General features: G+C 37.5%; 1 protein-coding gene across 1 annotated transcript in view; it reads right to left on the reverse strand.

The window, feature by feature from the left end:
* The window catches only part of RMDN2 (regulator of microtubule dynamics 2), a 390609-nt gene that overhangs the window by 105157 nt on the left and 268314 nt on the right, over positions 1 to 17138 (reverse strand). The window contains exons 9-10 of the mRNA XM_053711902.1: positions 740 to 793; positions 548 to 628 (exon numbers count right to left, since the gene is read on the reverse strand). Of these exons, the coding sequence (XP_053567877.1) occupies positions 548 to 628; positions 740 to 793 (135 nt within the window). The remainder of the gene's footprint in view (positions 1 to 547; positions 629 to 739; positions 794 to 17138) is intronic.

A 17138-nucleotide genomic window follows, 5' to 3' on the forward strand; every position in this document is an offset into this window, starting at 1 on the left:
ATTCAACTGCCCGCTGTCCCCTGATCTGAAGCTTTTACCTCCCTCAGATGGCCGAGAAACAGCAATATGATCTTAACTACTCCGGTTAAAATCATAAGAAAAACTCTGGTAGATTCTTCTTCAAACTCTGCCAGAGAAGTAATAACACGCTCCGGTGCTATTGTAAAATAACAAACTTTTGATTGAAGTTATAAAAACTAAGTATAATCACCATAGTCCTCTCACACCTCCTATCTAGTCTTTGGGTGCAAGAGAATGACTGGAGGTGACGTAGAGGGGAGGAGCTATATAGCAACTCTGCTGGGTGAATCCTCTTGCACTTCCTGTAGGGGAGCAGATAATATCCCAGAAGTAATGATGACCCGTGGACTGATCACACATAACAGAAGAAATAAAGCTTATACAATAAGCTCCTTATAGAAGTTAAGTGAATACCAGTTAAATTATAAAAGTAACATTGATAGTCATAGTCAATTAATTTTATAATTTATTAAGATAAACCACAGATGTTGCAAAACTAGAAACACACATTACTTATATGACCCACCTCTTTGGTTACAGATACAATTGCTGATGCAGCATCACAGTACTTCAAAGCATCAACCTTCTGACCAAGATCTTTATAGCACTGAGGGAAAATGTAGAACAATGATGAAAAATAGTAAAACCAAAAAAAAACACAAAATTATATAGTACTTATGGCTATTATCAAATCTTGAAAACAAAATGTTCCAGTTACCTTTGCCAGAAACACATAGTTGTATTTGGAGTAACCGGGATGCATTTCTTCAGCCTTGGATATAAGATTAAAACAATAAATTACAAGGGACAAACATAACAAATCATATTTTCAAAGTACTATTGATACATCATGCTAAATATTTGATGTCAAAGGACAGATGTTCTTCAAAGGAGTAACAGTAAAAGTTGAAATAAAAATACAGCTATTGCCCTCATAAGAAACATTATATATGAAAACACTTACATATGCATTTATATAAAACCACGTTAGGTTAACCTAATTTGTAGGAAATTACAATCTGACGTTAAAATTATTTTCAGGAGTTTTTTTTTCCAATTGCATTTTGTTATTTTTGCAGTTTTACCCTTGAGTGACTTTATTAGAACTTTTGGTTAAATATAGTACTGGTGAGCAATTTATCGCCTAGATTTAGAGTTCTGCGGCCAAAGGGGTGCGTTAGCTACGCATGCTTTTTTCTGGCCGCACCTTTTAAATACCGCTGGTATTTAGAGTTCACAGAATGGCTGGGTTTTCAGTGCGTTAGGCTCCAAAAAGGGAGCGTAGAGCATAATTTAACGCCACTGCAACTCTCGATACCAGCGGTGCTTACGGACGGGCCCAGCTTCAAAAACGTGCTTGTGCACGATATCCCCATAGAAAACAATGGGGCAGTTTGAGCTGAAAAAAAACCTAACACCTGCAAAAAAGCCGCGTTCAGCTCCTAACGCAGCCCCATTGTTTTCTATGGGGAAACACTTCCTATGTCTGCACCTAACACCCTAACATGTACCCCGAGTCTACACACCCCTAGCCTTACACTTATTAACCTCTAATCTGCCGCCCCTGCTATCGCTGACACCTGCATATTTTTTTTAACCCCTAATCTGCCGCTCCGTAAACCGCCGCTACTTACATTATCCCTATGTACCCCTAATCTGCTGCCCCTAACACCACTGACCCCTATATTATATTAATTAACCCCTAATCTGCCCCCCACAACGTCGCCTGCACCTGCCTACACTTATTAACCCCTAATCTGCCGACCGGACCGCGCCGCTATTATAATAAAGTTATTAACCCCTAATCCGCCTCACTCCCGCCTCAATAACCCTATAATAAATAGTATTAACCCCTAATCTGCCCTCCCTAACATCGCCGACACCTAACTTCAAACATTAACCCCTAATCTGCCGACTGGAGCTCACCGCTATTCTAATAAATGTATTAACCCCTAAAGCTAATTCTAACCCTAACACTAACACCCCCCTAAGTTAAATATAATTTAAATCTAATGAAATAAATTAACTATTATTAAATAACTTATTCCTATTTAAAGCTAAATACTTACCTGTAAAATAAACCCTAATATAGCTACAATATAAATTATAATTATATTATAGCTATTTTAGGATTAATATTTATTTTACAGGCAACTTTGTAATTATATTAACCAGGTACAATAGCTATTAAATAGTTAATAACTATTTAATAGTTACCTAGTTAAAATAATTACAAAATTACCTGTAAAATAAATCCTAACCTAAATTACAATTAAACCTAACACTACACTATCAATAAATTATTTAAATACAATACCTACAAATAACTACAATGAAATAAACTAACTAAAGTACAAAAAATAAAAAAGAACTAAGTTACAAAAAATAAAAAAATATTTACAAACATTAGAAAAATATTACAACAATTTTAAACTAATTACACCTACTCTAAGCCCCCTAATAAAATAACAAAGCCCCCCAAAATAAAAAAAATGCCCTAGCCTATTCTAAATTAAAAAAGTTCAAAGCTCTTTTACCTTACCAGCCCTGAACAGGGCCCTTTGCGGGGCATGCCCCAAATAATTCAGCTCTTTTGCCTGTAAAAAAAACACATACAATACCCCCCCCAACATTACAACACACCACCCACATACCCCTAATCTAACCCAAACCCCCCTTAAATAAACCTAAGACTAAGCCCCTGAAGATCTTCCTACCTTATCTTCACCATACCAGGTTCACCGATCGGTCCTCGGAAGTCTTGATTCAAGCCTCGGAAGTGTTGATCCAAGCCCAAGCGGGGGGCTGAAGAGTGACGTCCATCCTCGGGCTGAAGTCTGGATCCAAGCGGCGGCTGAAGAACTCCATCATCGGGCTGAAGTCGGAAGTCCATCATCGGGATGAAGTCTTCTATCAAGCCGCATCTTCAATCTTCTTTCTTCTGGAGCGGAGCGGAGCCATCTTCTTTCCAACCGACGCGGATCCAACCTCTTCAACCGACGCCTACTCGCTGAATGACGGTTCCTTTAAATGACGTCATCCAAGATGGCGTCCCTCGAATTCCGATTGGCTGATAGGATTCTATCAGCCAATCGGAATTAAGGTAGGAATATTCTGATTGGCTGATGGAATCAGCCAATCAGAATCAAGTTCAATCCGATTGGCTGATTCAATCAGCCAATCAGATTGAGATCGCATTCTATTGGCTGATCGGAACAGCCAATAGAATGCGAGCTCAATCTGATTGGCTGATTGGATCAGCCAATCGGATTGAACGTGATTCTGATTGGCTGATTCCATCAGCCAATCAGAATATTCCTACCTTAATTCCGATTGGCTGATAGAATCCTATCAGCCAATCGGAATTCGAGGGACGCCATCTTGGATGACGTCATTTAAAGGAACCGTCATTCGGCGAGTAGGCGTCGGTTGAAGAGGTTGGATCCGCGTCGGTTGGAAAGAAGATGGCTCCGCTCCAGAAGAAAAAAGATTGAAGATGCGGCTTGATAGAAGACTTCATCCCGATGATGGACTTCCGACTTCAGCCCGATGATGGAGTTCTTCAGCCGCCGCTTGGATCCAGACTTCAGCCCGAGGATGGACGTCACTCTTCAGCCCCCCGCTTGGGCTTGGATCAACACTTCCGAGGACCGATCAGTGAACCTGGTATGGTGAAGATAAGGTAGGAAGATCTTCAGGGGCTTAGTGTTAGGTTTATTTAAGGGGGGTTTGGGTTAGATTAGGGGTATGTGGGTGGTGGGTTGTAATGTTGGGGGGGTATTGTATGTGTTTTTTTTACAGGCAAAAGAGCTGAATTCTTTGGGGCATGCCCCGCAAAGGGCCCTGTTCAGGGCTGGTAAGGTAAAAGAGCTTTGAACTTTTTTAATTTAAAATAGGGTAGGGCATTTTTTTATTTTGGGGGGCTTTGTTATTTTATTAGGGGGCTTAGAGTAGGTGTAATTAGTTTAAAATTGTTGTAATATTTTTCTAATGTTTGTAAATATTTTTTTATTTATTGTAACTTAGTTCTTTTTTATTTTTTGTACTTTAGTTAGTTTATTTCATTGTATTTATTTGTAGATATTGTATTTAATTAATTTATTGATAGTGTAGTGTTAGGTTTAATTGTAGATAATTGTAGGTATTTTATTTAATTAATTTATTGATCGTGTAGTGTTAGGTTTAATTGTAGATAATTGTAGGTATTTTATTTAATTAATTTATTGATCGTGTAGTGTTAGGTTTAATTGTAACTTAGGTTAGGATTTATTTTACAGGTAATTTTGTAATTATTTTAACTATTTTAGCTATTAAATAGTTCTTAACTATTTAATAGCTATTGTACCTGGTTAAAATAAATACAAAGTTACCTGTAAAATAAACATAAATCCTAAAATAGCTATAATATAATTATAATTTATATTGTAGCTATATTAGGGTTTATTTTACAGGTAAGTATTTAGCTTTAAATAGGAATAATTTATTTAATAAGAGTTAATTTATTTCGTTAGATTTAAATTATATTTAATTTAGGGGGGTGTTAGTGTTAGGGTTAGACTTAGCTTTAGGGGTTAATCCATTTATTACAGTAGCGGCGAGATTCGGTCGGCAGATTAGGGGTTAATAATTGAAGTTAGGTGTCAGCGATGTTAGGGAGGGCAGATTAGGGGTTAATACTATTTATTATAGGGTTATTGAGGCGGGAGTGAGGCGGATTAGGGGTTAATAAGTGTAGGCAGGTGGAGGCGACGTTGAGGGGGGTAGATTAGGGGTTAATAAATATAATATAGGGGTCGGCGGTGTTAGGGGCAGCAGATTAGGGGTACATAAGTATAACGTAGGTGGCGGTCGGCAGATTAGGGGTTAAAAAATTTTAATCGAGTGGCGCCGATGTGGGGGGACCTCGGTTTAGGGGTACATAGGTAGTTTATGGGTGTTAGTGTACTTTAGAGCACAGTAGTTAAGAGCTTTATGAACCGGTGTTAGCCCAGAAAGCTCTTAACTAATTACTTTTTTCTGCGGCTGGAGTTTTGTCGTTAGATTTCTAACGCTCACTTCAGCCACGACTCTAAATACCGGCGTTAGGAATATCCCATTGAAAAGATAGGATACGCAAATGACGTAAGGGGATCTGCGGTATGGAAAAGTCGCGGCTGGAAAGTGAGCGTTAGACCCTTTAATGACTGACTCTAAATACCGGCGGTAGCCCAAAACCAGCGTTAGGAGCCTCTAATGCTGGTTTTGACGGCTACCGCCCAACTCTAAATCTAGGCCTATGAAAATACACCTAATCAAGAAATATTATATTAATTGAATTGAATATAAATGTTTTTATATATTTAATAAAATATGTGTCAAGGCTTATGCCCACACAAATACTTCATATCAGATTACAAGTGGAGCGTTATTTAATGCTCTCGCTCGAATGTTAACTGCCCCGTATCACAAGTTAAAAGTAAACCGTTTTTGCTTGTGCGCTAACCTTTTAATTTGTAATATGAGCGAAGAACCCGACATGCGCAAACACCCGTGATAAACCCCCTGTTATCGCTCCAAACGTAATCTAGCCCAAATTGTTGTGTAGAAATAAGACCCAGACAAATCTAAGTACACCGGTTTGTCACATGGTTGCTTTCTATATCTCTCTTTCCATAATAACCTTTTCTTCTCCAGCAGTGTATACTTGCTTTTGTTATAGTAAAAAAAAACACATAATTTATGTTTACTGGATACATTTAGTTATTTCGTGGTGGTGATAGTCCATGATACATTACTCCATTATACAAAGGTGAAAAAGAGCAGCACTCCAAAATCGTTGTAGATAAAATCAAAATTTTATTCCATCACTTTAGAAACGGTAAACAGCACAATGCAAGTATCACAGACGGAGGGGGAAGCAGAGTCCTAACATGTTTCGTGCTATGCAGCACTTAATCATAGGATAACTCCCCACCCGTGTAATGCACCTTTTAAGAAGGCAATAGCCAATCACAGTGTTATTACTATAACACTCCCCTAAGAATTGATTTTAAACAAAAAGTGTGCCTTACAAGGGTGTAAAGAAACGGGTAACATAAAATAGAAGTTAAAAACATGAAAAATTGTACATTCCAAAAGGAGATTCTCTCATTATCGTATATGAAGAAAAATAATGAATTTTGCTACACATTTCTGAAATTATCCTCAAAAATTATCTAGACATATGTCATTACCAAAATTAGTTGAATACTATGATATGTATTATTGTCATAATCCATGATATATACTCTTTCTATAATGCTGCAAAAACAATTTAATTAATATTAATTCATTTTCATGATTAATGTTTGTATCTCAGCATAAACAATGTACATATTCGTTAAAATTATAATTGATTGTAGACAAAATAACCTAACCCTTCGAAATAATCCAAGCTACATTTAAATTAAGTATTTGTGATATTTATAGTATTTATAAAACCCCTAATTCATGTCAGACTATGTTGATAAAGGAAATATATATATCATATTTGGATAAGATTCAAACTTGATATAATATAATATAAATACATAAATACTGTATTAATGTGAAAACATATAAACACATATATATAAATGTAAGTATGCCTAGACCGAATCAGAAGTAGTTTTATACATATAAACATTGGTCTCATAATATACAGCATGGTCAAAACGTAACATAACCAAAATGCAACCAAACAATACAATAGTTATTCCACAAAGTAGCTTATATCCCATTCCTTATTGAGTCCATGGGGTACCCTAGTATTTAATTTCCAGATCCAATAAAGTTCTTTTTTGGAAAGGATATTGTAAATATTACCTCCTCGAATGGGCTTCTTTGCTAAATCTATTACTTTCACAGTAAATTTAGGTTGATCTGTAAAATGTAAGCAGTTAAAGTGTCTAGCTACACTGGAATCCTTATTATAGTTTTTAATGTCCCTTTTATGTTCCCCTATCCTAGATCTTAGGGCACGTGACGTCTGACCCACATACTGTTCAAAACATAGGGTACACTCTATGAGGTAAACGTTGTACCACAATTTGCATAATGGTTGATTTTAAAATTTTGTTTAGTTAAGTGGCTAAAAAAATCTACACCAGTTGAAATCTGTTGACAAGTGAGACAATTTCTAGAAAGGCATTTAAAAGTACCTTTCTTATTTAGCCATTGAGTTCCTATTTCCCTCACGTTGCTATTGACCATACTGGGGGAGAGTTTTTTAGCAAGTGTTGGTGCTTTCTTAGACACAAATTTGACTTTGTCAACAATGCCAACTAGAGTATCATCACCTTTGAGTACTGACAGATTCCTTTTAATGATATTGCATAAGTCATTGTATAGCAGAGAAAATTCAGTAGAAAAAACTACTGTACCTTTATCAAACCCAGTTTTTCTTCTTGAATGATTGATCTCATTCGAATGGAAAGGCCTATAATTTTCTCTGACATCATCCAATAACTGCTGCAATGAATTTGGATCATAACCCCTTGCGCTCAATCTGTCCATCAGTTTACATGCCTGAAGGTTGAATAACTCCTCTGAATTGGCATTTCTACGAAGCCTAAGAAGCTGACTCTTGGGAATTGATTTTATCAAGTGCCTAGGGTGACAGGACGTTGCGTGTAAAATCGTATTACCCGATGTGGATTTTCTGTATGTATCATTGATGACCTCATTATGTTCAATTGAACCAACTAAGGTGAGATCCAAAAAATGGATTTCTTTGTTTTGAATTTCCCCTGTAAACTTCAAATGTAGATCATTGCTATTTGCAAAATTAAGGAAATCTTCAAAAACAAAAAGTCACCCTTGACCACAAAGATGAGATCAATGAATCTCATATACATACAGATGTTCTCCAGAAATGGATTACTGTTACTGTAGAGACTGCCGAGCTCCCACCATCCCACAAATAAATTGGCGAATGAAGGCGCAAATTTTGCCCCTATCGCTGTACCACATATTTGTAAAAAGTATTCTCCATTAAACATGAAATAATTGTGGGATAGTAGGAACTCAACAGTCTCGCAAAAAAACATTTTAAACTCATCTGAATAATTGGTATAATTATCTAGAAAAAAGTGTATTGCTTGTAGACCTAAGGTGTGAGGTATGCATGAATATAGGGACACTGCGTCTATCACCACCCACCTATTGTTTTTACTCCATTTGATTTTTTCAAGAATTGTTAAGAGGTGACTTGAATCCCTTAGGTAGCTGCTAAGACTCTGAACCAAGGGTTGTAAAACTGAGTCAACCCACTCAGATAGTGGTTCAAATAGTGAACCAATCCCAAAAATAATTGGGCGTCCTGGTGGGTTGACTGAGTTCTTGTGTAATTTAGGTAAGTGGTGAAAGACTGGCGTCACAGGGTATTGAGGAATTAAGGACAGAGATTCTTCTTTAGTTATGAAACCTAACGCAAGTGCATCTTCAAGTAGCGTGTCCAGTTTTTTTAGTAAATTCTTTCTCAGGATTACATGATAGTTTCCTATATGTGATGCCATCATTTAATTGTCTATACGCTCCCTCAATATAATGAGTCTTGTTCATCACTACAACATTCCCACCTTTGTCTGACGTGCGAATTACCAGGTCATGGTTGTTTTCTAGCAGCTTAATGGCTGCCTTTTGTCTATTTGTTAGATTATTTCTCTGATTTATTGGTGAGATTTTACTACCCAATTCCACAATTTTTCAAACTGTTTTTGAAATAAGTTAATGTATGTGCCCCTAGATTGAGTGGGATAAAAGTTTGATCTTAATTTCCTTGACTTTGGAACATTAAAATAATTAATTCTGTCACTATTTGTATCCAACATTCTGAGTTGTTCTAAAGTGCATATATCTTTAAAATCAAAATTCAAATCAGCATTTAAATTAATATTTGTACTTAAAGGATTAGTGTTAGAAGCAAATAAATTGATGTTATCATCTGTAATTTCATTTGATATATCATCATTTAAGTCACCTATATCATTCATTGTAAAAAAATGCTTATGCAAGGTAAGCTTCCTTACAAATTTATTGACGTCTAACAAGGTGTTAAATACTGAAAAAGTATGGGTGGGAGCAAAGCCCAAACCCTTAGACAGTACATTGATGTGGTCCGTGGTAAGTTGAAAGTCAGATAAATTAATAACACTGAGAGCTAGTTCTTCTTTGATCCCCGTTTGGATACTCTTCTTCCTTCTTCTGGATCCGGCTCTCCGCATCCTTTTTCTTTTCCTAAAGGGATCTCTTGATTCTTCACCTTCAAACGGACATCGCCTTCTTTTTTCTCCCGGCTGTCATGTGATGAACCCTGTAATGAGAAAGAGGGAAGGGGAGAGAGAGAAGAAGAGGAAGAGCTCTCATCTGAAGAAACCGAATTTTGGTCTGAGGCGTCTGGTTCAGTGGAAGAAAAGACCACCTTTTTGTTTTTGTTCTTATTTTTCTTCAAGATAGACTTGGGTTCCACTAGCGGTGTTGATGTACTGACCATATGTGCTTTATTTTTATTTTTATTCTTGTTAGATTTTTGGCTCTGATCTTCACCATCTGTATTTGCAGTAGAATCTTTATCCCTTTGTTGATTCACAGAGAATCTCCGGGGCCGCCTAGTGAACCTAGACCAGTCATATACTTTATTTTTTAGATAGTCCTCTTGATCTCTGTTAAATTTCCTGCCTTTAAGTGAGGCTAATTCATTGTCAGATTTACATATTTTTTTCTTCATATTTGACTTTAGCTCAGAATACTCCTCTTCCCGTTTGTGATTCTTTAACTCTTGTTTAAGATTGTGGATCTGTCCCTTTAAGGAGTCCCTTTTAAGATTTTTACTCCTTATAAGAATGTCCATGATTGTTAATGAACAAGTAGTAAGGGCATCCTTCCACTCCATTGTCAGACCATCATCATTTAGATCAAAAGAAGGGAACTTTTTTATTCTTAAGTGATATATACAAATAATGATGTCAGATGCGCCTCCTTTTCTACATAATATTAATAATATATAATTCTTAAAAAAATATATAATGCAATCTGTGCATATACAAAGGTGAATAAACAGATAAAAAAAATCCATGCTACCTGTAAAATGAGGTATTACCTGTGGTACAGTAAAAAAGGTTTAAGTGCAAAGGTAAATCACCAAACAAAGGTGTTATAGTATATATATAGTAAGTGGTCAAATAATATCCTATTCGTTGTACCAAATAACCAAATACACATAAAATGGTATATAAGACCTTAAAGTCCACTGGTAAATAACCAAATACACATAACATGGTATATAAGACCTTAAAGTCCACTGGTAAAGTCTCTATTGGTAGTACTGTGGCTGCAGAAATCTTCTTCCAATACTTGAAGGCAGTTCAAGTGTGACAGGTCTGTAGAAAGGATATAAAAGAAGAAGGCGCCACCATAGTGTGTATCAGCATACAAAAAGCACTCCCCACGCACACTATATAACGTACTTACGAGAAATAAAGCACTTGATAAGTGCCACAAGAGCCTTCTGGACCATTAACAGCTGTCCAGGTCGCTGTTCGCTCGTAGCACAGTTCGTCTTCTCTTAACCCAGCAGCTCCCTTCTTTGTAGTCAGCGTACAGGATCCCATGTCTGCTTGTCTTTTGAATCCCTCTAAAGGGTTACCAGTCCTGTATTATCAGCTATACGGCTTAATGCAGGAGAGATACCAGCTGGGCTCCAGGGGAGAAATACTGCAATAAACTCTCAAGCCGTGATGTATAAAAGTTAAAACAATGTTTATTAAAAACAAATTGAAACCACAACGAGTTTCCCGGTCTCCAGACCGCTTCCTCAGGTGTATAAACACATTATACATTCACAGCTTAAAAAAGCCCACCACAGCGTCTATTTCCGCTTAGGGCACATGCGTGTAGGAGTACGTCAGACCAATCAGATGGTGGGTGTGTATCGGCTCCCATGTGATTGGATAACAACCAAAGGGGCTCGTCATTTGCGGACATATGTTGATACGGGTTACCAATTAGTACCCTGAAATATCGGATCGTCAAACTATTTGTATCCAAAACATTCCCGTAACATATTATAAGTATGAGAGCTTGACTCCCAATGTTTAGTGGGAATGGAAGATATAAATATAACCCCAATATCCTAATTATTGGCAGACATCCTATTGTTCACATAACGATGTCTAATGTTATAAGGGGTTAGATGTAATCAATAAGATGAGAGTAAAAAAACAGAATTTATGTTTACCTGATAAATTACTTTCTCCAACGGTGTGTCCGGTCCACGGCGTCATCCTTACTTGTGGGATATTCTCTTCCCCAACAGGAAATGGCAAAGAGCCCAGCAAAGCTGGTCACATGATCCCTCCTAGGCTCCGCCTACCCCAGTCATTCGACCGACGTTAAGGAGGAATATTTGCATAGGAGAAACCATATGGTACCGTGGTGACTGTAGTTAAAGAAAAAAATTATCAGACCTGATTAAAAAAAAACCAGGGCGGGCCGTGGACCGGACACACCGTTGGAGAAAGTAATTTATCAGGTAAACATAAATTCTGTTTTCTCCAACATAGGTGTGTCCGGTCCACGGCGTCATCCTTACTTGTGGGAACCAATACCAAAGCTTTAGGACACGGATGAAGGGAGGGAGCAAATCAGGTCACCTAAATGGAAGGCACCACGGCTTGCAAAACCTTTCTCCCAAAAATAGCCTCAGAAGAAGCAAAAGTATCAAACTTGTAAAATTTGGTAAAAGTGTGCAGTGAAGACCAAGTCGCTGCCCTACATATCTGATCAACAGAAGCCTCGTTCTTGAAGGCCCATGTGGAAGCCACAGCCCTAGTGGAATGAGCTGTGATTCTTTCGGGAGGCTGCCGTCCGGCAGTCTCGTAAGCCAATCTGATGATGCTTTTAATCCAAAAAGAGAGAGAGGTAGAAGTTGCTTTTTGACCTCTCCTTTTACCGGAATAAACAACAAACAAGGAAGATGTTTGTCTAAAATCCTTTGTAGCATCTAAATAGAATTTTAGAGCGCGAACAACATCCAAATTGTGCAACAAACGTTCCTTCTTGAAACTGGTTTCGGACACAGAGAAGGTACGATAATCTCCTGGTTAATGTTTTTGTTAGAAACAACTTTTGGAAGAAAACCAGGTTTAGTACGTAAAACCACCTTATCTGCATGGAACACCAGATAAGGAGGAGAACACTGCAGAGCAGATAATTCTGAAACTCTTCTAGCAGAAGAAATTGCAACTAAAAACAAAACTTTCCAAGATAATAACTTAATATCAACGGAATGCAAGGGTTCAAACGGAACCCCCTGAAGAACTGAAAGAACTAAATTGAGACTCCAAGGAGGAGTCAAAGGTTTGTAAACAGGCTTAATTCTAACCAGAGCCTGAACAAAGGCTTGAACATCTGGCACAGCGGCCAGCTTTTTGTGAAGTAACACAGACAAGGCAGAAATCTGTCCCTTCAGGGAACTTGCAGATAATCCTTTTTCCAATCCTTCTTGAAGGAAGGATAGAATCCTAGGAATCTTAACCTTGTCCCAAGGGAATCCTTTAGATTCACACCAACAGATATATTTTTTCCAAATTTTGTGGTAAATCTTTCTAGTTACAGGCTTTCTGGCCTGAACAAGAGTATCGATAACAGAATCTGAGAATCCTCGCTTCGATAAGATCAAGCGTTCAATCTCCAAGCAGTCAGCTGGAGTGAAACCAGATTCGGATGTTCGAACGGACCCTGAACAAGAAGGTCTCGTCTCAAAGGTAGCTTCCAAGGAGGAGCCGATGACATATTCACCAGATCTGCATACCAAGTCCTGCGTGGCCACGCAGGAGCTATCAAGATCACCGACGCCCTCTCCTGATTGATCCTGGCTACCAGCCTGGGGATGAGAGGAAACGGCGGGAACACATAAGCTAGTTTGAAGGTCCAAGGTGCTACTAGTGCATCCACTAGAGCCGCCTTGGGATCCCTGGATCTGGACCCGTAGCAAGGAACTTTGAAGTTCTGACGAGAGGCCATCAGATCCATGTCTGGAATGCCCCACAGCTGAGTGACTTGGGCAAAGATTTCCGGATGGAGTTCCCACTCCCCCGGATGCAATGTCTGACGACTCAGAAAATCCGCTTCCCAATTTTCCACTCCTGGGATGTGGATAGCAGACAGGTGGCAGGAGTGAGACTCCGCCCATAGAATGATTTTTGTCACTTCTTCCATCGCCAGGGAACTCCTTGTTCCCCCCTGATGGTTGATGTACGCAACAGTTGTCATGTTGTCTGATTGAAACCGTATGAACTTGGCCCTCGCTAGCTGAGGCCAAGCCTTGAGAGCATTGAATATCGCTCTCAGTTCCAGAATATTTATCGGTAGAAGAGATTCTTCCCGAGACCAAAGACCCTGAGCTTTCAGGGATCCCCAGACCGCGCCCCAGCCCATCAGACTGGCGTCGGTCGTGACCCTGTACAACGGCAAAGAGAATGACTGGGGTAGGCGGAGCCTAGGAGGGATCATGTGACCAGCTTTGCTGGGCTCTTTGCCATTTCCTGTTGGGGAAGAGAATATCCCACAAGTAAGGATGACGCCGTGGACCGGACACACCTATGTTGGAGAAAATATAATTATTAAAATTATTTATATATATATATATATATATATATATATATATATATATATATATATATATATATATATATGCGCAATTTGTATAATTGTATTTTTGTTCATATCCAATAATAGCGGAACAATCTGCATTCTATCCAAGGAGCCGTATCATTTGAACTCACCTAGACTGGGCTGCAACTCCTACATACATTTACAAATGGTATCTACAAATATTAAGATATAATAGACCGCATCAACCATAATATTGACAAATACTGGATCCATATATATTTCTCTCTGGTAGTATAAAGGATACAAATATATATATATATATATATATATATATATATATATATATATATATATATATATATATCATATTTGCAATCCCCAAATTTTGCCACTAGCTCCACTCATCTAAATATATATTAGAACCTATCCAACAATAGAGGTATAAACCGCATTCTTGTAAAAGGAGCCATATCATTTGAGTACACTTAAAATAGACTTGAACTTCTAAATAACGTTTACAGGAAATATCTACATATTCCTTGTAACATCAAACATATATGCTGAAAAATACATACATATATCAATATCTCTATGGTAATATGATCCATATGAAAATATATATCATATTTACAATACCCAAAATAGCTCTACTCCTCTAATGATACATCTAAATTTGGAACTAACTGTACCTAGTAAAGGGTGTTGACAAAAATGTCTATCACAGATAGTAGACGTGTGTAATAATGTTAACAAAGAAATTCTTAGTTGGTAGCAAACATTAGGAACTATATCGTTGGTTCTAAATCCAGGTACCTCCAATATTCTAATAGTAAAACCTAACCTCGGACTATCTTGAAAGTATATTAACATAGTCATTTCTAGAGACAACAATTCTCTAGATTATAAAGAGAAATATATTAGTTCTCATATACATCTTATATTTCTAATGGTGATTAATTAAAAGCAGCCATGTCTATATTTTCAGTCAGGCCATATGGATTCAAAGTTTTCATTTTCCATATCCAAAAAGTTTCTCTTTGCCTCAAGTGGATTAATCTATTTCTACCCCACTTAGGAACAATTTGTTCAATAGGAAAAATACTATAAATATCAGTCTGCCCTTCATGGCAACATATTCCATGTCTAGAAACACTATGTTTCATCACAGAATTCTTCACATTTCTGGTGTGCTCACCCCATCTTTTTTTCAGGGGTCTGGAAGTTCTCCCTATGTATTGCAAACCACATTTGCACTCCAATAAATAAACTATAAAGGAGGAAGCACAAGAAAAACGAGTAGTAATCTCAAATTCCTCCTTTGTTGAAAAGGATATAAATTTAGATCTATCACCTGTTGTGTAAACACATAAGCCACAATTTGCTCGATTACATTTATAGAATCCTTTTTTGCCAGATAGCCAGTTCCTAGTCACTGAATCTTTCTTTTTTCCATATTTGTTCATTACCACTTTACTGGGGGCGAGTTTATTTTTTAAAGAAGGTGCTCTTTTAAATGTACAAACAGGATTTCTGTCTATAAAATGTTTAAGTATAGGGTCATTAAGCAATATGTTCCAATGTTTATGAACTATTCTCTTAATTTTGTCATGATTGGTAGTATATTTTGTTATAAACCTAATATTATTGCTTTTATTATCTTTATATGATCCATCTTGTTTAGAAATATCCTTATTTTCTTTTACCTTCTCGAAGAATTCAGACCTATCTTTGGCCTAGATTTAGAGTTTGGCGGTAGCCATACCGCAGATCCCCTTACGTCAATTGCGTATTCTATCTTTTCAATGGGATCTTTCTAACTCCGGTATTTAGAGTCGTGTCTGAAGTGAGCGTTAGAAATCTAACGACAAAACTCCAGCCGCAGAAAAAAGTCAGTAGTTAAGAGCTTTCTGGGCTAACGCCGGTTTATAAAGCTCTTAACTACTGTGCTCTAAAGTACACTAACACCCATAAACTACCTATGTACCCCTAAACTGAGGTCCCCCCACATCTCTATAAAAAATTTTTAACCCCTAATCTTCCGCTCCGTACACTGCCGCCAACTACGTTATCCCTATGTACCCCTAATCTGCTGCCCCTAACACCGCCGACCCCTATATTATATTTATTAACCCCTAATCTGCCGCCCCCGCTATCGCTGACCCCTGCATATTATTATTAACCCCTAATCTGCCGTCCGCACGCCGCCGCCAGCTACATTATAGCTATGTACCCCTAATCTGCTGCCCCTAACACCGCCGACCCCAATATTATATTTATTAACCCCTAATCTGCCCCCCTCAACGTCGCCTCCACCTGCCTACACTTATTAACCCCTAATCTGCCGAGCGGACCGCACCGCTACTATAATAAAGTTATTAACCCCTAATCCGCCTCACTCCCGCCTCAATAACCCTATAATAAATAGTATTAACCCCTAATCTGCCCTCCCTAACATCACCGACACCTAACTTCAAGTATTAACCCCTAATCTGCCGATCGGAGCTCACCGCTACTCTAATAAATTTTTTAACCCCTAAAGCTAATTTTAACCCTAACCCTAACACCCCCCTAAGTTAAATATAATTTTATTCTAATGAAATAAATTAACTCTTATTAAATAAATTATTCCTATTTAAATCTAAATACTTACCTGTAAAATAAACCCTAATATAGCTACAACATAAATTATAATTATATTATAGCTATTTTAGGATTTATATTTATTTTACAGGTAACTTTGTATTTATTTTAACCAGGTACAATAGCTATTAAATAGTTAAGAACTATTTAATAGCTAAAATAGTTAAAATAATTACAAAATTACCTGTAAAATAAATCCTAACCTAAGTTACAATTAAACCTAACACTACACTATCAATAAATTAATTAAATAAACTACCTACAATTATCTACAATTAAACCTAACACTACACTAGCAATAAATAAATTAAATACAATTCCTACAAATAAATACAATTAAATAAACTAACTAAAGTACAAAAAATAAAAAAGAACTAAGTTACAAAAAAATAAAAAAATATTTACAAACATTAGAAAAAAATTACAACAATTTTAAACTAATTACACCTACTCTAAGCCCCCTAATAAAATAACAAAGACCCCCAAAATAAAAAAATGCCCTACCCTATTCTAAATTACAAAAGTTCAAAGCTCTTTTACCTTACCAGCCCTGAACAGGGCCCTTTGCGGGGCATGCCCCAAAGAATTCAGCTCTTTTGCCTGTAATAAAAAACATACAATACCCCCCCCAACATTACAACCCACCACCCACATACCCCTAATCTAACCCAAACCCCCCTTAAATAAACCTAACACTAAGCCCCTGAAGATCTTCCTACCTTGTCTTCACCTTGCCGGGTATCACACCGATCCGTCCTGGCTCCAAAATCTTCATCCAAGTCCAAGCGGGGGCTAGACAGCGGGTCCAGAAGAGGCTCCAAAGTCTTCATCCTATCCGGGAAGAAGAGGCGATCCGGACCAGCAAC

This window comes from Bombina bombina, chromosome 4 (assembly GCF_027579735.1).
Source record: "Bombina bombina isolate aBomBom1 chromosome 4, aBomBom1.pri, whole genome shotgun sequence".
NCBI classification, from domain to species: Eukaryota; Metazoa; Chordata; class Amphibia; order Anura; family Bombinatoridae; genus Bombina; species Bombina bombina.